Source organism: Tachyglossus aculeatus, chromosome 16 (assembly GCF_015852505.1).
Source record: "Tachyglossus aculeatus isolate mTacAcu1 chromosome 16, mTacAcu1.pri, whole genome shotgun sequence".
NCBI classification, from domain to species: Eukaryota; Metazoa; Chordata; class Mammalia; order Monotremata; family Tachyglossidae; genus Tachyglossus; species Tachyglossus aculeatus.
The window spans coordinates 29,109,452-29,127,672 of NC_052081.1; the positions used below are offsets into that span (position 1 = coordinate 29,109,452).

The 18,221-nt window shown below is 40.1% G+C and overlaps 1 protein-coding gene across 2 annotated transcripts in view; it reads right to left on the reverse strand.

The window, feature by feature from the left end:
• Window positions 1-1,567: 1,567 nt before the first annotated feature.
• The window catches only part of FAM160B1 (family with sequence similarity 160 member B1), a 41,944-nt gene continuing 25,290 nt past the window's right edge, over window positions 1,568-18,221 (reverse strand). For both annotated transcript variants that reach the window (XM_038757656.1, XM_038757657.1), the window contains exons 12-17: window positions 17,976-18,119; window positions 16,736-16,826; window positions 15,765-15,908; window positions 6,329-6,469; window positions 4,612-4,715; window positions 1,568-4,520 (exon numbers count right to left, since the gene is read on the reverse strand). In XM_038757656.1, coding sequence (XP_038613584.1) covers window positions 4,415-4,520; window positions 4,612-4,715; window positions 6,329-6,469; window positions 15,765-15,908; window positions 16,736-16,826; window positions 17,976-18,119 — 730 coding nt within the window. In that variant the 3' untranslated portion in view covers window positions 1,568-4,414. The remainder of the gene's footprint in view (window positions 4,521-4,611; window positions 4,716-6,328; window positions 6,470-15,764; window positions 15,909-16,735; window positions 16,827-17,975; window positions 18,120-18,221) is intronic.

An 18,221-nucleotide genomic window follows, 5' to 3' on the forward strand; every position in this document is an offset into this window, starting at 1 on the left:
TGGTACAGTGCTCAGCATTCAGTAAAGTGAGCAATAAATACCACTGTTGCTGCTACTGCTAAAACAGCCTGGGGGAAGGGGCAGGGGACAAGGCTGTCAGAGGCAAGAGGAAGGCAATTGTGGCACAAGGGTGCCCATTTGTTTTTTAAATAGTATTTGTTAAGCACTATGTGCTAGGCACTGTACAAAGTGCAGGGATAGATATAAGCTAATCAGGTTGGGCACAGTCCATATCCCACATGGGGTACTCACAGTCTTAATCCCCATTTCACAGATAAGGTAATTGAAGCTCAGAGAAGTTAAGTGACTTGCCCAAGGTCACACAGCAGACAAGGGGCAGAGTGAGGATTAGAACTCAGATCCGTTTGACTCACAAGCCCGTGCTCAATCTATAAGCCCGGCTGTTTCTCCTATATGCTGCATTAGCCTCTTCTATACCTCAGTCCTTCCAGGTTATTGAAGTGTGGGAGCCCACGATGAGCAAACTGGAGATTTGAGAGAGGGAGAAGGAAAGAGAGGGAGAAAGAGGGGAAGAGAGAAAAAGGAGAGAAGTGAGTGAGCACTTCTGCACAGGGGAGAGATGTGTTTGGAAGCTGGCCTTCCAACTTCCTCTCTGGAGGAAATCAAACATCAAGTGCTTATCTGTTTATAAATTTTAGTTGTAGAGTCAATTACTTATTCACAGCCAAGGAAGCGATGCCCCTTTTCTCCTCACTGCAACAGCCAACTGCCACTCTTCTGAATCCTCTCAACAAACTGCCCCTTCCTCCCTCTTAAGTTTCAAGACTGAACAGTGTTGCAAGAGAGAGGAACCACCAGAATGCAGGAGTGTGACCAGAGGCAAAGGCAAGGGATTATGTAATGGTTGACATGGCTGAGGGGGCACTATGGGTTTCTTCAGAAGGCTGGGATACTCATTTTACCTTCTGTCCAACTGCCAACGCTGGAAATTTGCAATCACTTAACTAAAGGAGTACAGAATTTGAAGTGCAAAAGAGACGCTTTACTGTTATTCAGTACAATAACTGCTCAATCAGAATGTCGGTGATAATGCTAGGGATGATGGGTCAGAGTGCTGGGTTTATTTACAGTATGGTGGCCACCAGATCTCTGAAAGACTGTTTCCTCCAAGTTCTGGAACACTTGAAATATGACTGATTCAAACACCACAAAAACCTTCATTTAAATTATATTAATTTATTTTTACAATATCCCTTTTAGTCCTGCATGCCTTAGCACAAAAAGTTGAATTTTATCAAACCTCCTTTGTAAAAGTTAACGTATGTACAATGGGATCATTTTTGTATGGTTTCCTCATTGTATAGCCCATGTCTGCCAAAACCTTGGTAACACTGCCAAGTCAAAGTTTTAATAGAAAAGTTTTACTGAATATCCTCTGTTTAATGTAAACAAGGTTGGAGGCAAAACAAAGAGTTTAAAATAATACTATTTTATAGGGCCCAGAAATATGAATATTAACCAGGTATTAAAGCACTGTGTGTTACAATGGCATGCATATTTGGATTTAATGTACAACCCAAAGTACAATTACCATGTAATCGGTAGCTTTTTTTTAAGCATTTCATCATAACTTTATTTTATCAAGACAAATATCAATGCACTTCATAATTAAATGGTAGCTCCTTCATACCTTTTGGGAAAAAAAAATTACCATGGATTTATGAAGCAATTCAATCATTTGTGCCCTGTAAAATGAAGTGTGACGATCTTTAACACTAGCAGTAGTGGAAGCAAGCAAAGGACTTTGGTCCATTTTTATACTTATATATACACACACACACTTACAAGTGATGTACAACCAGACCAAAAAGCTGTATATTAACACACAGCTCCTGTATTGCACAGACAGATATATGATGAAACATTACAAAGTCACAATGTGAGTACTACAGTGGAAATTTCTGTTCTAGGAAGCATGCTAGTTCATTACCACCATTTTCAACAGAGTCTGAATCCACAACTAAATTGGTGGAGAGGAAAGAAAAAAAAGTATCCTCCTTTACACAGCTGTGCAACAGGATTCAAACTCAAGTCTGGGATCTATTTGTGGCAACATCTAGCTGATGTTTTTAATCAAATACTTCATGAGTAATTGTTTTTCAAGTGTTCACACACAAAACAAAGAAAACTAGCACTTTAGTGTGCCCTCCATTCACAAATTAACTCAACACGAGACCACGGATTGACTTTTAAAAATGAAATAAAAAAAGTGCATGTGAAAATTAGAAGAAAAACAAAACGTGGGCAACTTTTATCCTAAGCTTTAGTTTTTTTTTACAAAGAACAGGGGTGACTACCATTATATGCATTATTTTTCCTTAAGCAGCACTTACAATAGAAGGTATAAAGCTTGTCTTTGCCCTGGATTATCAATGCCCATGTTGGAAAGTTGCAGACTGACTAACATGTGGTTTGGGAGGTAACAGACATGCCAACTACATATACTGAGCCCTAAACACATCATGGAACTTAAGCAGACATTTAATTCTCCACAAATTTTCAATATAACCAAGCCTCCAAAAAAAAATACACATCTGTATTAATAGAGCTAAATCTTTCTTGCATTTTAAAATATAGAAACTACAGCTTTCCTTGCACAAACTGACTGATTCGGTAGTAATGGACTGAGAAATGAGATTTCATTTCAGAAGATTTTTTTCAAGAAAAATCACCCTTCAAGTTCATGTTGTCATTGTTTTCCTTAATGAATTGATGGACCCGCTCTAATAGAGTATTGCTTTACATTACAAATATATCTTATAGTATGAAGCCTTTTATAGGCCAGAATATTCATGAACTTTTAACATCCCATTCTGAATAAATAATGAAAAATCTTTTTTGGGTAAAAAAGTTCAAAGCAAATAGAATAAAAATTACAGCCAACTAAAATTCATGTAAGCATATTACCTACGATTGTATATACACGTAATGCAGGGTGGGGGTACAAGCAAACGTGTGTTCTGCAAATACAACTTCTCATAAGGAGCCATTCCCTTCACGCTCTAAAGCAAATTTCTGCTATCCAAATATCTGCAAGGGGACAGAAATAAAGAAAAAGTGCAATTGCCTAGCTTTTAAAAATCTGAACAAAAAAGATAGCTTAGTAAAACTACTGTGTGAGGGGAAAGAATGACTTCCATTTGTCCCAATCTTTTATATGTTCAAATGAGAACTCCTAGGCAGTAGGAGCAAGAATTTTTCTGTACAAACTAGAGCATGCGCCCAGCGCTGCTTTCAGACAAACCACAGGCCCATGAAATCCTTTCAGCGTCCATTTTCTATCAATTTCTAAAAACACACATAGGCATATATGTGATTTTCCAAAATCCCTCACCATACCAACAGGACAGTAAAAGGCTAGGATTTTTCCTTTACAATCCTTACAACTAGCTCTTCAACAAAAAATGTAAACATTAAGGGTGACATTGGCATTTCTGATTGCTGCCTAAAGTGGTATCAGTCAGTTCTTTTGTCTGGACACTACCATGGATTCAATAAGAAAATAAAATTACAAAACACTTTTGGTTGCCAATTCTCACGGCACAAAATATCCTTTACCCAATTTGTGTTAAATTAGCTTTAAAAAAAATATGGTCACACTATGGGTGACCTGCATAAATTTAACATAGTTGCAAACGTGACACAGTTTCAATAAACTGGGGCCCATACACAGCAATTAATCACTACCACAGCTAAATCCAATAAAGGTTTAAAAATCATTTTGAAAAATATAGTAGTTGAGATTAGTATTCAAGAATTTCTTCATTGTATTAAACTGTTCTCTAAAAGAAAAGTATTAAAGTCAGTATATTTGTTATATTGGGACTATCAAATATCCATGATCCCTCCCCCAACTTTTAATTATATAGCAAACTCTGCTTGTCTTTTCATGATTCCTGTATATTTTCTTCCTAGTTTACACTTTCCTTTAATATCAGATAAGAATTTGGACATCAAAATATTTGTGATAGCTTCTCTGTACAGTAGCCAATAATATTAGCATCTGAGTCCCCAGACTATGTCAAAAACCCTTATTCCCCAAAACAATGTTAAATGACCAGAAATCATCGAAGTCATGATATCTGAGGTTTTGCAGCTTTTCAGTCATAAAAAAAATGTTTTCCTGAAGTTCCTTTGATTGCACCCTGGATTCAATGTGCACTTGCACACAGAACCATAACAATACAGCCAATGCCAACAAATCGCAGAAACAGTGAATAATGATATCTGCTCAGCTGGGTCCTTAACAGTTCCGTCCACATTACTTCAACACTTCCTAGAAGAACTTAGACGTTTCTTGACTGGATGGAATTGAAAGTCTTTTTTTAAATTTTTTTTTTTTGATGAAATGCATGAAGCAGCTTGATTCCTGCTGCAACTGAAAAGAGGCTCCTTACGGCGTGGAGGAAGCATGGTATTTCACAAATGCAATGGCTGCTAGTTCTTTACAGAACTCCTCAAGCACAATCACACCCTCCAATAATGTCATGTGGTCAATGCTACGAAAGGAAAGCAGAATAGTAATTATTTGGAAATTGCACAATAGTGGGATTTGTTAAAATGTTGGAAGGGTACAAAACACTGGCTTACATATGACCTTCAGGTTCCAAACCAAGCAGTCGCTTTCTGACCAGCAGAAGTTTGGGGGTGAAGTCTGGAATGCGCTGGATTCTGACCATAAGGTCTCCAACCACCTGCATCACCCAGAGAGACAACAAGAATACTCACAGCATTTTCTTGGGCTTGAAGGCCATTAGTCACAGTCTAAACTGTAAGCTCATTGTGGGCAGGGAATGTGTCTTCTGACTCTGTTGTGTTGTACTCGCCCCCAAGCATGAATGAGCATGTACAGTGCTCTGCACAGAGTAAGCGCTCGACAAATACCACCGATGATAGTGATGATGGAGTATCCCATCAAGATTCAGTCAATCAGTGGTATTTACTAAGCACCTAGCCCACTGTTGGGGAGGGACTGTCTCTATATGTTGCCAACTTGTACTTCCCAAGTACTTAGTACAGTGCTCTGCACACAGTAAGCGCTCAATAAATACGACTGATTGATTGATTGCAGACCACTCTACTAAATGCTTGGGAGAGTACAATCCAACTAAGTCGAGCGACAGACAAGTTTGGTCCTGAGCTTGAGAGCCTGTATGAAACAACTGACTGTTAAGACTAGTGGTTTGTGCAGTGCCATTCGCATTCATGCCATTCTTGCTCCTGCTAGGCCTCAGCCAGCAGTGAGTGCAAATGTGGGTCAGGGTTCTGCATATTGCAAAGTATGGGCCAAGAGGTTTTTCTGGGCACATTTCCTAAAACGTGACTGCAGTATAGTTCCAATACTGTGTCCCCGTGCCACAATTCCATAGGCAGTTGACTTGGTGGTTACTGTGGTGTTTGCTATCACCATCCTATGTGTAATTTACTTGATTGTCACTCTCCTCTGTTAGACTGTAAGCTCCTTGAAGGTAAGGATTCTATCTACTAATTCTAATGGATTATCCCAAGCAGTGGGTACAGTGCTTTGCACATGGTAGATGCTCAATAGATACCATTGATTGATGGAAATTAGCGTACTGTATTCTAAGATTTCTGATGGGCTTGTCCATATTTTGGTTCTTTGGTCAAAAACCTTCACCAATGATGGCAAAGCCCAGCAAGTATTTTTCCCTGTGGTATTTGCTAAGCACTTACTATATGCTAGGCACTATACTAAATGCTGGAGTAGATGCAAGTTAATCAGGTTGGCCATAGTCCCACATGGGGCTCACAGATTAAGCCTCATTTTACAGATGAGGTAACTGAGGCACAGAGAAGTTAAGCGACTTGCCTAAGGTTACACAACAGACAAGTCGTGGAGTCAGGATTAGAACCCAAGTCCTTCTTACCCCCAGGCCTGTGCTCCATCTACTAGGCCACACTGCTTCTCTACAAATATTCCCCTACTTGTTGAGTTGGGACTAGAATCCCCAGCTCCTGTTTACCACACCTGTGCTCTTTTCAATGGACCACCAACAAGGATATGTACTTAATAGTACTGCCCCGAAAAGGATCAGTTTATGCTCTAAACTGCTTTGCTTTTTATTAAGAATTCCCACCCACTCACTCTGTTAAAATCGATTAAATCTCCTGCATGTGTTCCATCTTAGAAGGTATTTTATTTAAGGAACCAGGCTTAAAAATGTTGAATTTTCCCCACAGTATATGAACATATTACACAACACAGTGACATTAACAATGATTTCTACAAGAGGTATCTTGGGCCTCTTTTAAACTTGATATCATGTAAACGTTTTCGTATACTCACCCGGACAATAACAGAGAAAAGTGATCTGCAGCCTGAAGCAAGATTCACATATGGGTCCAAAAGATACTCATGGATATGTGGATGAGGGAACAGAGACAGTCTGGACAGCACTGATGTTACTTGTAAATTTACATCATATGGCTAGAGAGAGAGGAGAAGCAAAAACAATGACATTTTAGGCCAGGGAGGACATCTTTAAAGAAGCTACTCTACTGCATTTGAAACCACATCAATTATACCTAATTCAATGTATTAATTTGTCTTTACTGGAAAGTGGAGGCTATTTCTGTTAAAGTCAAGGGCTACCTGACCCTCTGTCTCTTTGCACACCAATCTAACAATAAAAAAATTAAGAAGAGCTTTGGCACGACAGTATCGAATAGCTGAAAAGAACCAAACAGCAGGAGGGTCTTTGGTAGTATTAGCTAGGCCCAGGCAAAAAGTACATTCATTCATTCAATCATATTTATTGAGCGCTTACTGTGTGCAGAGCATTGTACTAAGCGCTTGGGAGGTACAAGTTGGCTACATATAGAGATGGTCCCTACCCAACAATGGGCTCACAGTCTAGAAGGGAGAGACAGACAACAAAACAAAACAAGTGGACAGGTGTCAAGTCATCAGAATAAGTAGATGTAAAGCTATATGCACATCATTAACAAAATAAACAGAATAGTAAATATGTACAAGTAAAATAAATCGAGTAATAAATCTGTACAAACATATATACAGGTGCTGTGGGGAGTGGAAGGAGGTAGGGCGGGGGAGAGGAAGGAGGAGGCTCAGTCTGGGAAGGCCTTCTGGAGGAGGTGAGCTCTCAGTAGGGCTTTTACTGTTCCCCAAATCCGATCTTTAACTCACTGTGGAGCAAGTTAACGGCCCACAGGCTCCGGAATAGCACCCGGAAAGGGGAAAGGGTCTATGGGAACCAACAAGAATCCTGGACTTGGCCAGTAGAATGAAGAACCATTTGCCTCCAGATGCAGGTCCGTCCCTTGGCTCCCCAGTGTCACGTGTTCAGAGCAGGTTAGAACAGTCAAAGGGCCTCACTCAAGGGTAAGTTACTGTGTGCAGAGCACTACATTAAGCACTGGGAGAGAATTCACAGGTGGGAATTAGACATGGTCCATGTCCTTCGGGGGGCTCACAGTCTAAGATGGGAAATGCAGAATTATGGGAAAAAAAAGTCATTGAACCATCTGATTTAGCAAGATTTAGTTTTGTTCAGAATCAGCTAAACATCCGCTTGTAATTATCAACATTATCTTCCATCTCCCAAATAAGAGAAGGATATTATGGTTATGTCTAAATCTAAAATCAATAGCATTTACTGAGCACTTACTATGTGCAGAGCAGTGTACTAAGCACTTGGGAGAGTATAATACAGAATTAGCAAACATGTTCCCTGCCCATAATGAGCTCACAGTCTAGAGGGGGAGACGGCTATTATTATAAACAAAGAAGCAATTTATAATATATAATTTAAAGATATGTACATAAGTGCTGTGGGGCTGGAGTGAATATCAAATGTCCCGAGGTCATAGATCCAAGTACATACACAACGGAAAAGAAGGAGTGAGCTGGGGAAAGTAGGCGTTAATCAGGGAAGGCCTCTTGGAGAAGATGTGACCCCTATAATTTTTTTGAAGGTGGAGAGAGTGGTGGCCTAGTGATTATGGAGGGGGAGGGAGTTTCAGGCCACGAGGAGGACGTGTAAAAGGGGTTGGCGGTGAGACAGATGAGACTGGGGCACAGTGAGTAAGCTGGCTAAAAGAGTAGCATCTAATTGATTATATCATTGTTTGGCAGCAGAACTTGAAAGATTTTATTAGTTCAGCCAAGCAAGGTGCCACATTCCTGATCATCATCATCAATCGTATTTATTGAGCGCTTACTATGTGCAGAGCACTATACTAAGCGCTTGGGAAGTACAAATTGGCAACATATAGAGACAGTCCCTACCCAACAGTGGGCTGATATGTCTGTTTCCAGTCACTCCCCACTAATATTCTTAGACTCTGAGCCCCCTGAGAGACATGGTTTAGATCCAATTCCCACCTGGGTATTCTCTCCCAGGGCTTAGTTCAGCGCCCTGCACACAATAAGCGCTTAATAAACATACTATCACTATTACTACAACATACTGGACTGACCACCGTCTATTATACTCCAAATTGGTACTAGCTGTAAAACCAGTGAAAAAAAAGACAGTGGCATCCGAACTGTAGAGTGTAAACTACTTGTGGCAGGGAACCTGGTTCACGATTCTGTTGTTTAGAGCTTGATGATTAATGGGTATTCAATAAATACCAGACCAATACTACCTTGAGATCAAGCTGGCAACCTACCACCTGTTCCCACCCTCAGCCTTAGTATCATCACATCTCCTCCAAAAGGTCTTCCCCAACTAAGCACTTATTTCCCTCACTCCCTCTCCCTTCTGCATCCCTCTCACACTTGGATGTGTACCCTTTAATGTCTGCTAACTCTGTTATATTGTACTCTCCCAAGCACTTAGTACAGTGTCCTGCACACAGCAAACACTAAGTATGACTCATTGATTTCTAATCATCAATACTCTGCACACAGTAAGTGCTCAATAAATACAATTGAATGAATGAATGAATATTTACTGAGCACTTAACTGAAGGAGTGCTCTGCACTAGGCACTTCAGAATAAACGAGAAGAGAAAGACACAGTTCTCAGCCTCAAAGAATTTGCAGCACAATGCCAAGCTCTTACGACAAGTTCCGAAGCAATGTCTCAGTAGTTTTATAAAGAGTGAGGAACTTGAGCTACCAGAATCTGAGTGAATAATGAAAGATCACTTTTCTTTAAAATGCTATTTGTTAAGCACATACTATGTGCCAGACTCAAGCTATTCAGGTTAGACACAGTCCATGTCCCACATGGGGCTCAGTCTAATCCCCATTTTACAGATGAAGTAATTGAGTCAAAGAGAAGTTAAGTAACTTGCCCCCAGTCACAAAGCAGACAACTGGCGGAGCCTGGAATTAGAAGCAGGTCCTTCTGACTCCCAGTTCTGTGCTCTATCTATTAGGCCATGCAATTTCTCCAAAATTCTCCAAGACAGGATCCAATAGGATTAGTTTAATGATCACAAATCTGATTTTTAAATTACAAGCAACAAAGAAAAAGGTCATTATCATTAACTGCAACTTCTCATGACCTCATCCTGAAATATTACATTAAGTTTCAAGCTAAGGAACAGGTAGGGACCCAAGACTGAAGGGAAACTGGGGGACAGCTGATTGCCACAGAACCGGGGACTTTTAAGCACCACTAAAGAAGGTACACAGACCTGTACACAAAAACATAGCACGCTGAGAAGTGCAGATGGTTTCACAGTGAAAACTCTCACAGTATCTGACGGCTCTCTGTTGTCGGCCGCATCCCAGTCAGATTTGATGCGTCAGAAGTGGCTACTAAAGAATATAATGAATCATGGACTCCTGAATCGCAATGTGCCTTCAAAACACAACACTGCCAAGCAGGCAAAATCTTTTCAGTCTAACAGATGAAGAAATGCGGGGAAAACATCAAAATTTCTATTCAGGAAACTTACAAAAAACATTGTTCACTATCAGTAGGCCTGGGCTGGCAGCTACTAAGCGTTTGGTTATCCTGAAAAGACCTAAAAACTACTTCCTGAGCAGCATGGTGTAGTGGCTAGAGCACAGGCCTGGGAGTCAGAAGGTCAGGGGTTCTCATCCCAGCTCCACCACTGTCTGCTTTGTGACCTTGGGCAAGCCACTTCACTTCTCTGTGCATCAGTTACCTTATCTTTAAAATGGGAATTTAGATGGTGAGCCCCGCATGGGACAGGGACTGCATCCACCTTGATTTGCTTGTATCCACCCAAGCGCTTAGTACAATGCCTGGCACATAATAAGTGCTAACAAATATCATCATATGGCGGGCTAAGGTGGCCCTACTGCCCCATTTTCCCTATTACCATCAGAATAAAGTGTAAGGCCAGTCTTGCTCATCAATGGTTTTTACTGAGCGCTTACTATGCACAGAGCATTGTACTAAGTGCTTGGGAGAGTCTAGTACAACAGAGTTGACGTACAGCTTCCCTGCCTGCAATGATTTACAGTCTAGAGGGGGAGACAGACATTAATATCAATGTCCTCTCTGTCCCATTTGGTAAAGGAACCAAGAATCCAGATTATGCACTTGTAATACTAATAGAATTAATGTTATTAATTCTACACAAGCATGTAGCCCAGCAGAACCAGGTGGGTATCAGGATAAACATCTGATGCCCTGGTAAAATCTTTCAAGATTTCGACATTACACACTAGAAGCATTATTAAGTCTTTGAAATACCCACCCAGAGCTACTCTACAGTTATGACTGCCCTCTGGAGGTACACAAATAAACACTCTCAAGAAGACCTAGAAATAATAAGGAATTGCTTTATATACAGTCATAGCAGTTGTGAACAGTAATAATACTGAAAACAGTGGGAGGGTCTCCTCACTACTAAATTTCATCAAAACAGAGATTAATAATTCAACAAAGTCTGCTAAGGTGTTCACTATCCAACAATGAATCAGTCAGTCAATCAATGGTACTTATTGAGTGCCTCCTGTGTGAGAAGCAAATGTACTATGCACCTGGGAGAGGACAATAGAATTGGCAGACAGGATCTCTGCCCTCAAGAAGCTTACAATCTACGAGAGAGTCAAAAAGGGGAATTGAAAAAGCCAGCTTGTCTGACTTCAGGAAACTGCTATAGTGTGGTAACAACAGCACATCAACTTTTAAACTAAACTGAATTTCCTTGAAGCTGAGTTAGCATGCAAAATTTATGTGGCTAACTTAGGTCTATCACAGAAGATACATCTGGGTTCTCAAGAAGTTCAACAGCACTGCCTACTAGCAGTCACCATCATATGATAGAACGGAATGACCAAAATAATGTCCTGAAATGTAGTAAATCCATACTCAGTCAATAGTATGCACTGGGCACTATTTTCAGATCACAGTACGAAGCACTTGGTAGTGTAAAATATAATATATACAATTCCATCCTTAAGGAGATTACAATCTAGCCATGGAGACAGACATTTACGAGGACAATAGAGTTTAAAGATATGTAATAATAATTATGGTACTTGTTCAGCACTTACTACGTGCCAAGCACTGTAGTAAGAGCTGGGGTAGATGCAAGTTAATCAGACTGACAAAGTTCCTGTCCCACATGGGGCTCACACTCCTAATCCCCATTTTTTAGATGAGGTAACTGAAGCCCAGAGAAGTTAAGTGACAGTGACATGCACAAACTCCCATAGCAGACAAGTGGCAAAGCCAGGATTAGAACCCAGGTCCTTCTGACTCCCGGGCCCATGCTCTATCCACTAAGCCACACTGCTTCTCAGCTCCTAAGTGCTGTGGGGGAATGCAAGCACCCAAGTACTTAGGTGGCAGGAAGTGCTGAAATGGCAGTTGTGAGAATATGTAAATTAATTATATAATAATTAGAAATTAATTGGGGAAGGCCTCCTGGAGGAGATGTGATTTTTAGAAGGGCTTTCAACATGTGGAGAGTAGTGGTCTATTAGATGGTAAAATAGAGGGAATTCCAGGTGGGGGTTTAGGGAGGGGAAGGATAGTCTTAAGTTACTTGTGAGCAGAGATGGTGTCTAACAACTCTGTTACACTATACTTTCCCAAGTACTCAGTACTGTGCCCTGCATACAGTTAGTGCTCAATAAATACCACTGATTGGCTGATTGTTTGACCAAGAGAGCAGTGGTGGGAAAGAGGTAAGCAAGGCACGATGAGTAGGTTAGCTTGAGAGGAATGAATGATGTGAGCTGGCATACTGTGGGAGAAAAGAATGGGTACGTAGGAGAAGGAGGGGAGAGAGAAAGAGAATGCAGATTGAGTACCTTAAAAATGATGGTCAGCAGTTTCTGATTGATGCAGAAAGGAATGGACCACCACTGGAGAATTTTGGAGGAGTAGTGAAGACATGGTGCAAAGGAAAGTCTTAGAAAAATGAACTGGGAAGGAGATTGAGGTAGGGACTGGAGAGGGACAAGACTGGAGGCTGATACAGTAGTAAAGCCAGGATATGACAGTGCCTGGCCGTTGGTGGAGAGGAAGGAACAGATTCTGGAAATGTTGTGGAGGGTGTCTGATCTGACTTTATTAATAATAATAATGATGGTATTTGTTAAGTGTTTACTATGTGCCAAGCACTCTTCTAAGTGCTGAGGTAGATACAAGGTAATCAGGTTGTCCCACTTGGGGCTCACAGTCTTAATCCCCATTTTATAGATGAGGTAACTGAGGCACAGAGAAGAAGTGGCTTATCCAAGGTCACACAGCTGACTAGAAGCCACAACCTCTGACTCCCAAGCCCATGCTCTTTCCACTAGGCGTTTGGCACATAGTAACCACTTAAATACCACAAGTGTTATTGTTATTAGGACACCAGTCTGCAAACAGTGTGTCTTAAGTTTTAGGTTCCAGTTTTAACTGAGGAAGTATTTTCGCTTATAGCTTGTTTCCTGGTCGAAAGCAGATCCTTTGCAGAATGGCAACTGTCAAATGCAAGTAATTTTGTTGAATGCATTTTAACACAATTCTCTCCTCCCAACACACTTCCCTTTCACAAAGATTCAAAAGGGAGAGAATACTTGAAATTCCAGGGGCTCATGGGACTGATTACAACGAGTAAAAGCTGGGGGACAAGTCAGAAAGGCATATGCAGCCTCAAATGTGCATAGTGGGAAGGTATGGAAAGAGCACGGGACAACAACGCAGGTTGAAGTTCAAATATTCTGATGGAGAATTGATGGCCTTTAATCAACTGAAGTTCTTCTTTGTGGCCACTACCATGGTAGGGATGACCTTTAGTTCAAAACTCTGGCAGAGACATGAGGTGGTTTGCCTACTTGAAAAATAAACGGGTTTTATAGTCCTAAAGTCTTAAACCCAATTCTGCCTATCTTCCGCCAAAGTCAGAGGGGTTGACTTTTCAAAAGGAGAATAATTATCCCATGATATCTGAGAATTTGATCTTTTTCAGCTTCTACTCGAGGAAAGTTGAGGGCAAAGGGTAAATTTATTCACCTTAGAGCAGCTGGAAATTTTAAATCTGGGTTCCTCCTACTCTGATAACATATGAAACTGGGTGCATCTAAAACATGTTCAATCCAGGAAAGTACTGCCTGGAATATACTCTAAATGTGCTATTTCAAGAGTGGAAAGTGCAGGTTCAGAGGAAACAGAAATCAAATACCCTACAGATGCTGTACATAATAGAGAACACAAAAAGGGGGAACTCCCCTAATTCTACCTTTTAGGCAGATTTTTAAAAATCACAATGTTCATTCCAATAGGTCTTAAAAAGACTTTTAAACATGACTTCAGTTCTGACATTTTTAAATGCCTAAGGTTTTGGGGTTTCCCACCCCCCGGGGTTGCATTAGCATTAACATTTAAAAATTTTCTGGCTGAAAATTTGGTTTTAAGATTTATTTTAGTTTGGTCATTTGCTTTCTGAGAAAAATTTCAGAAATTTCCAAGGCTGTCACTGATTTTATCCTTTAGAAGACAAGATACGCTTTGCTTAAGAACAAGAAGCTCCTTACTGGCTTGTTTCAGAAATTCATATTAACATTTTCCTAAACTTTAAACCATGTTTATTTTAATATTTGGCTCCCTCTAAAACGTGTAGTTATTATACTGAGTTGTGCTAATTCTACATGTGAATATAGGTTTGGCTCCCTCTAAAATGTGTAGTTATTATACTGAGGTGTGCTAATTCTACATGTGAATTTAGGTTTCACTCGAAGTTGAGGCTGGATTTATGATACATCTAGTACTGACTGGATCATTTCCTGGCTGAATACATTTACTGAATGGAAGCCCTTGGATTTAGAAAAATGATTCTTAACTTGATGCAAATATTACTGTATGAAAACACGGCTAAGGATGAAGCCGTCAGATGATCAGCCACCAAAATCCTGATCATCACTAGGAATGGTAAAGAAACCCAGAGGCATACTTTTGCCTCTCTAAAACTATGCCCAAACTAGAATAAGAACTGTGGTATTTGTTAAGCACTTACTATGTGCTGAGCACTGTACCAAGCGCTGGAGGGGTAGGTACAAGATCATCACGTCCCACATAGGGCTCACACTCTAAATAGGAGGAAGAACCGGTACTGAATCCCCATTTTTCAGCAGAGGGAATTGAAACACAGAGAAGTTAAGTGATTTGCCTAAGGTCACACGGCGTACAAGTGGCAGAGCTAGGATGAGGACTTCTGGCTCCCTGGCCTGTGTTCTTTCCACTAGGCCACACTGCTGCAGTCCATACTGCCACATCTTAGGAAGGATGAAACAAATAAGGGCAGCCAAAATGATCTATTGGGTGAAGCAACTTTTGTTTGCTTTTTTGAGGGGAGACTGGAAAAATTAGGGCTCGTGGCTGAAAACACAAAGGCCAAGATGGACCAAAACTTAAATTTACAAAATCATGACGGACCAATGTAAGCTTGTTGTTTACCCAATCACACAATTTCAGGGATAGGAAGCAGCAATTGAAGGTTGTAGGTTAGAAGAAATACATTCAGTTCTTCTATAATACAGGGGTTACATTCTCACAAGACCCTGCATTAAGGAAAACTTGTGTTATGCTCATTCACACACTTTCTGCCAACACCCCTCTCGACGGTAAGCTCGTTGTGGACAGGGAACGCGTCTACCAACTCTGCTAAGTTGTACTTTTCCAAGCACTTAATACAGTGCTCTGCACAAAGTAAGGCCTCCATAAATACGATTGACTGACACCACTTTTCACCGCTTTTCCAGAAAAGTAGACGCTATCCAAAGAATATCCCCTAATTCTGGGGTCAAGTTCTATCCAAAATCTGTAGTGATAACACATGTTCTGGAAGAACAGAGAATAAAAGTACATCCCTACTCTCACCCTTGGTATAAGCATGTGGAATTCATTTCCACAGGAAGGTGTGGAAATTGGAATTATCGGTAGATTCATTTTAACCAATAGATTTCAATTTAATTGCATTTTTTTTCTTTTACAGACCCTGCAAATCTACCTGCAGTAGAGAACATCATGCTCTGATTTCAAACAGTAGAAGCACTTTCCAAGAGATGGTATGTACGGAATTATAATGACATTTAATTGAGATAAAGTTAAATATAAGCATGGTTTACATTTTTATTACACTTTCATTGTTGTGACCACTTTAGAACCTGCTATTTATTCCATCCAAAATTGACACCACAACAATTCTACTGGGGGCAAATATATAGCAAAGCATTATTCTATTGAATACTTGACCAAGATTTGGGCCGAACCTGTAGAAAACAGAATTTAGAAAATAGATGAGAGCATTACAAGCAATATTTTAACTTTATTTTCCCTTACCTGATCAAGAATTCTTCCCATTCTGTCAAATAAAACTTTTAAGAAATGACCCTCGAAGAAAGCTGCTTCTAAATTGCATTTTTCCAATGCTTTTGGAGACCCAGGCCATTCCCATTGTAAGCAGATAGCACAATAGTCCCGAAACTAGGAAAAAAAATATTGGATTAATTATCACAGGATACAGAACAAGAATCAAATTTAAACAAAAACAATTTTCAAAAAATAACATATCACATATGTTCAGAGAAATCAGTGCTACAGCTTCATAGCTTAAGAGACAGTATTCCAAAAGATCATCCCTTGCCTGTAATACACATACTTCATCATCAGTAGAGTATAGAGCACTTACTATGTGCAGAGCACTGTACTACACGCTTGGGAGAGTATAGTACAGACTTGAAACAATTCCAAATATTGAAAATGAAATCACATTCCCTCTATCAATTCTACCATTCTGAATGCTTCGAAGCAATGCAATCACAAAGTACCTGGACTCCAACATGCCAGTGAGTTTAAAATAGTAGTGGGTATTTGTGTGAACATATGGGCATCACTACGAGAGAGATGGTTTAAAGAGCAGTTGCAATTTGCATTCTCCCTTGTTGCGGAATGTGTAAATATGTGTTTGCTAGACAAATATTTAGAAGTAGTAACTTTGTTTCCCTACCCAGATGACAAAAAGATGAAGAGGCAGGAGTTATTATTCCAATTTACAGATGGCACAATGAGGCAAACGGTGATTAAGTGGCTTACTCAAAGTTACACAGCAAGCCAGTGTAATAGTGGGAACTAAACTCCTATTTTCCTATTTCCCAGACCCATATCTTCCAAGTAGACAAGCGACCACCTAGATTATCTACATGATTATCTTTGCCATTTCCAGAAAATGTTCTCTATGCTTCCCATTCATTTTAAGATATTTTAATGCTACAATCACAAGTATTACATACTCCTTTAGTAGCCTCACCTACCTGCCTGTGAGCATCCCGGAGGTAGGTGTCATAACCTGTGCCCTCTACATGGTAGGATGATTTTGCTTCATCAGGTACTAGGCAGAGGAAACTTGAAAAAACCCAATAAATACCAATTAGTGTCTACAACAGTAATACCTGCAAGTCCTTGCTAAAAAGTTAGCCTAAGTGTAACTCAATTTGGGGTAAGAATAGAAAATTCCCTTTTAAAGTATTAAACTCAGTTCTTCCCAAATGCTTTTTCACTTCATGCCTTTTAATAGACCATGGCATCAGAATTAGGAAGTATTATTACAACAGTACATGTTAGTTTGGATACAGCGCAACACGGTGTCATAAGAAAGAGTTTTGTGCATGTGTGTGGTAGCGGATATGGGGTGGCTACAATGCAAGTGGTTCCTACTAGCAAAACATTTTTTGTGTGATTTCCAAAGTCATCCTGAAGAGTGTTTTTTCTTTAATTCCTGTTTGCTCATTACTCATAGGTAAGAATAGGAAGTCTCTAAACATCAAGGGTCTTATGTGAAACTTGTTTCCCATATCTATTCAGGGTGGGCTTTGGCCCTTCTAACTCAGATTACACTGCCAAATTAGGGTAAGGGTGGGATAATGAAGAGATGGGAACAGTAAAAATAATGACTGTGGTATTTGTTAAGGACTATGTGGGTAGATACAGTAAAAACAGTTGGGACACAGTCCCTGTTCCACAAAGGGCTTAGTATAAATAGGAGAGACAACAGGCATTTAATCCCCATTTTACAGATAAGGCAATTGAGATTCAGCCAAGTGACTTGCCCAAGGTCACACGACAGGCAAGTGGCAGAGCTAGGATTAGAAGCCAGGTCCTTCTGACGCCCAGGCCTGTGTTCTTTGCACTAGGCCACACTGCTTTTCATTCATAGGTTCAGTGGAGCTATGTCCTGGAACTCAAACAACACCCTCAGTTACCCATGGAACTGCCTGAGGAACTCCAGCTCCATACAAAATGGCTCCAGAAACCGGTAAGTAGTTGTTCAGGGTTTAGAGCAAATTCAGTGTCAGCCTCTTAATAACTGAATGACCTCTTAATAACTGAATGACCCTCTTCAGCAAAAGGTGTCCAGCAGAAGGTAATATATCTTATGCAAGAGCAGGTAATGTAAATATAGGTAGTTCTGGCTAGAGCTATCCACATTTTCATTAACCAAAAGATTAAAATAAATGACTGATCATAGATCTGGCTGTTATTTTCTCACCTCACCTATTTACAATTTTATGAACTTCAGTCTTCCCATCATTTTTGGGATGTTCTGGAGTTGCAGGTGGAGAAACAGTAAGCCACTCTTGGTTTGACAAGGTGTTATCCGTTGAAATATCCGTAAATAATGGATCTTCTTCCAGATCTCTAAGTTTAAATGTAAAACCGACAACTTTTTAAACCTCCTGTTCACATTCAAAGCTTTCTGAAACAAAAAGTGGCTCAAAAAATGCTATTGACTATTCATGG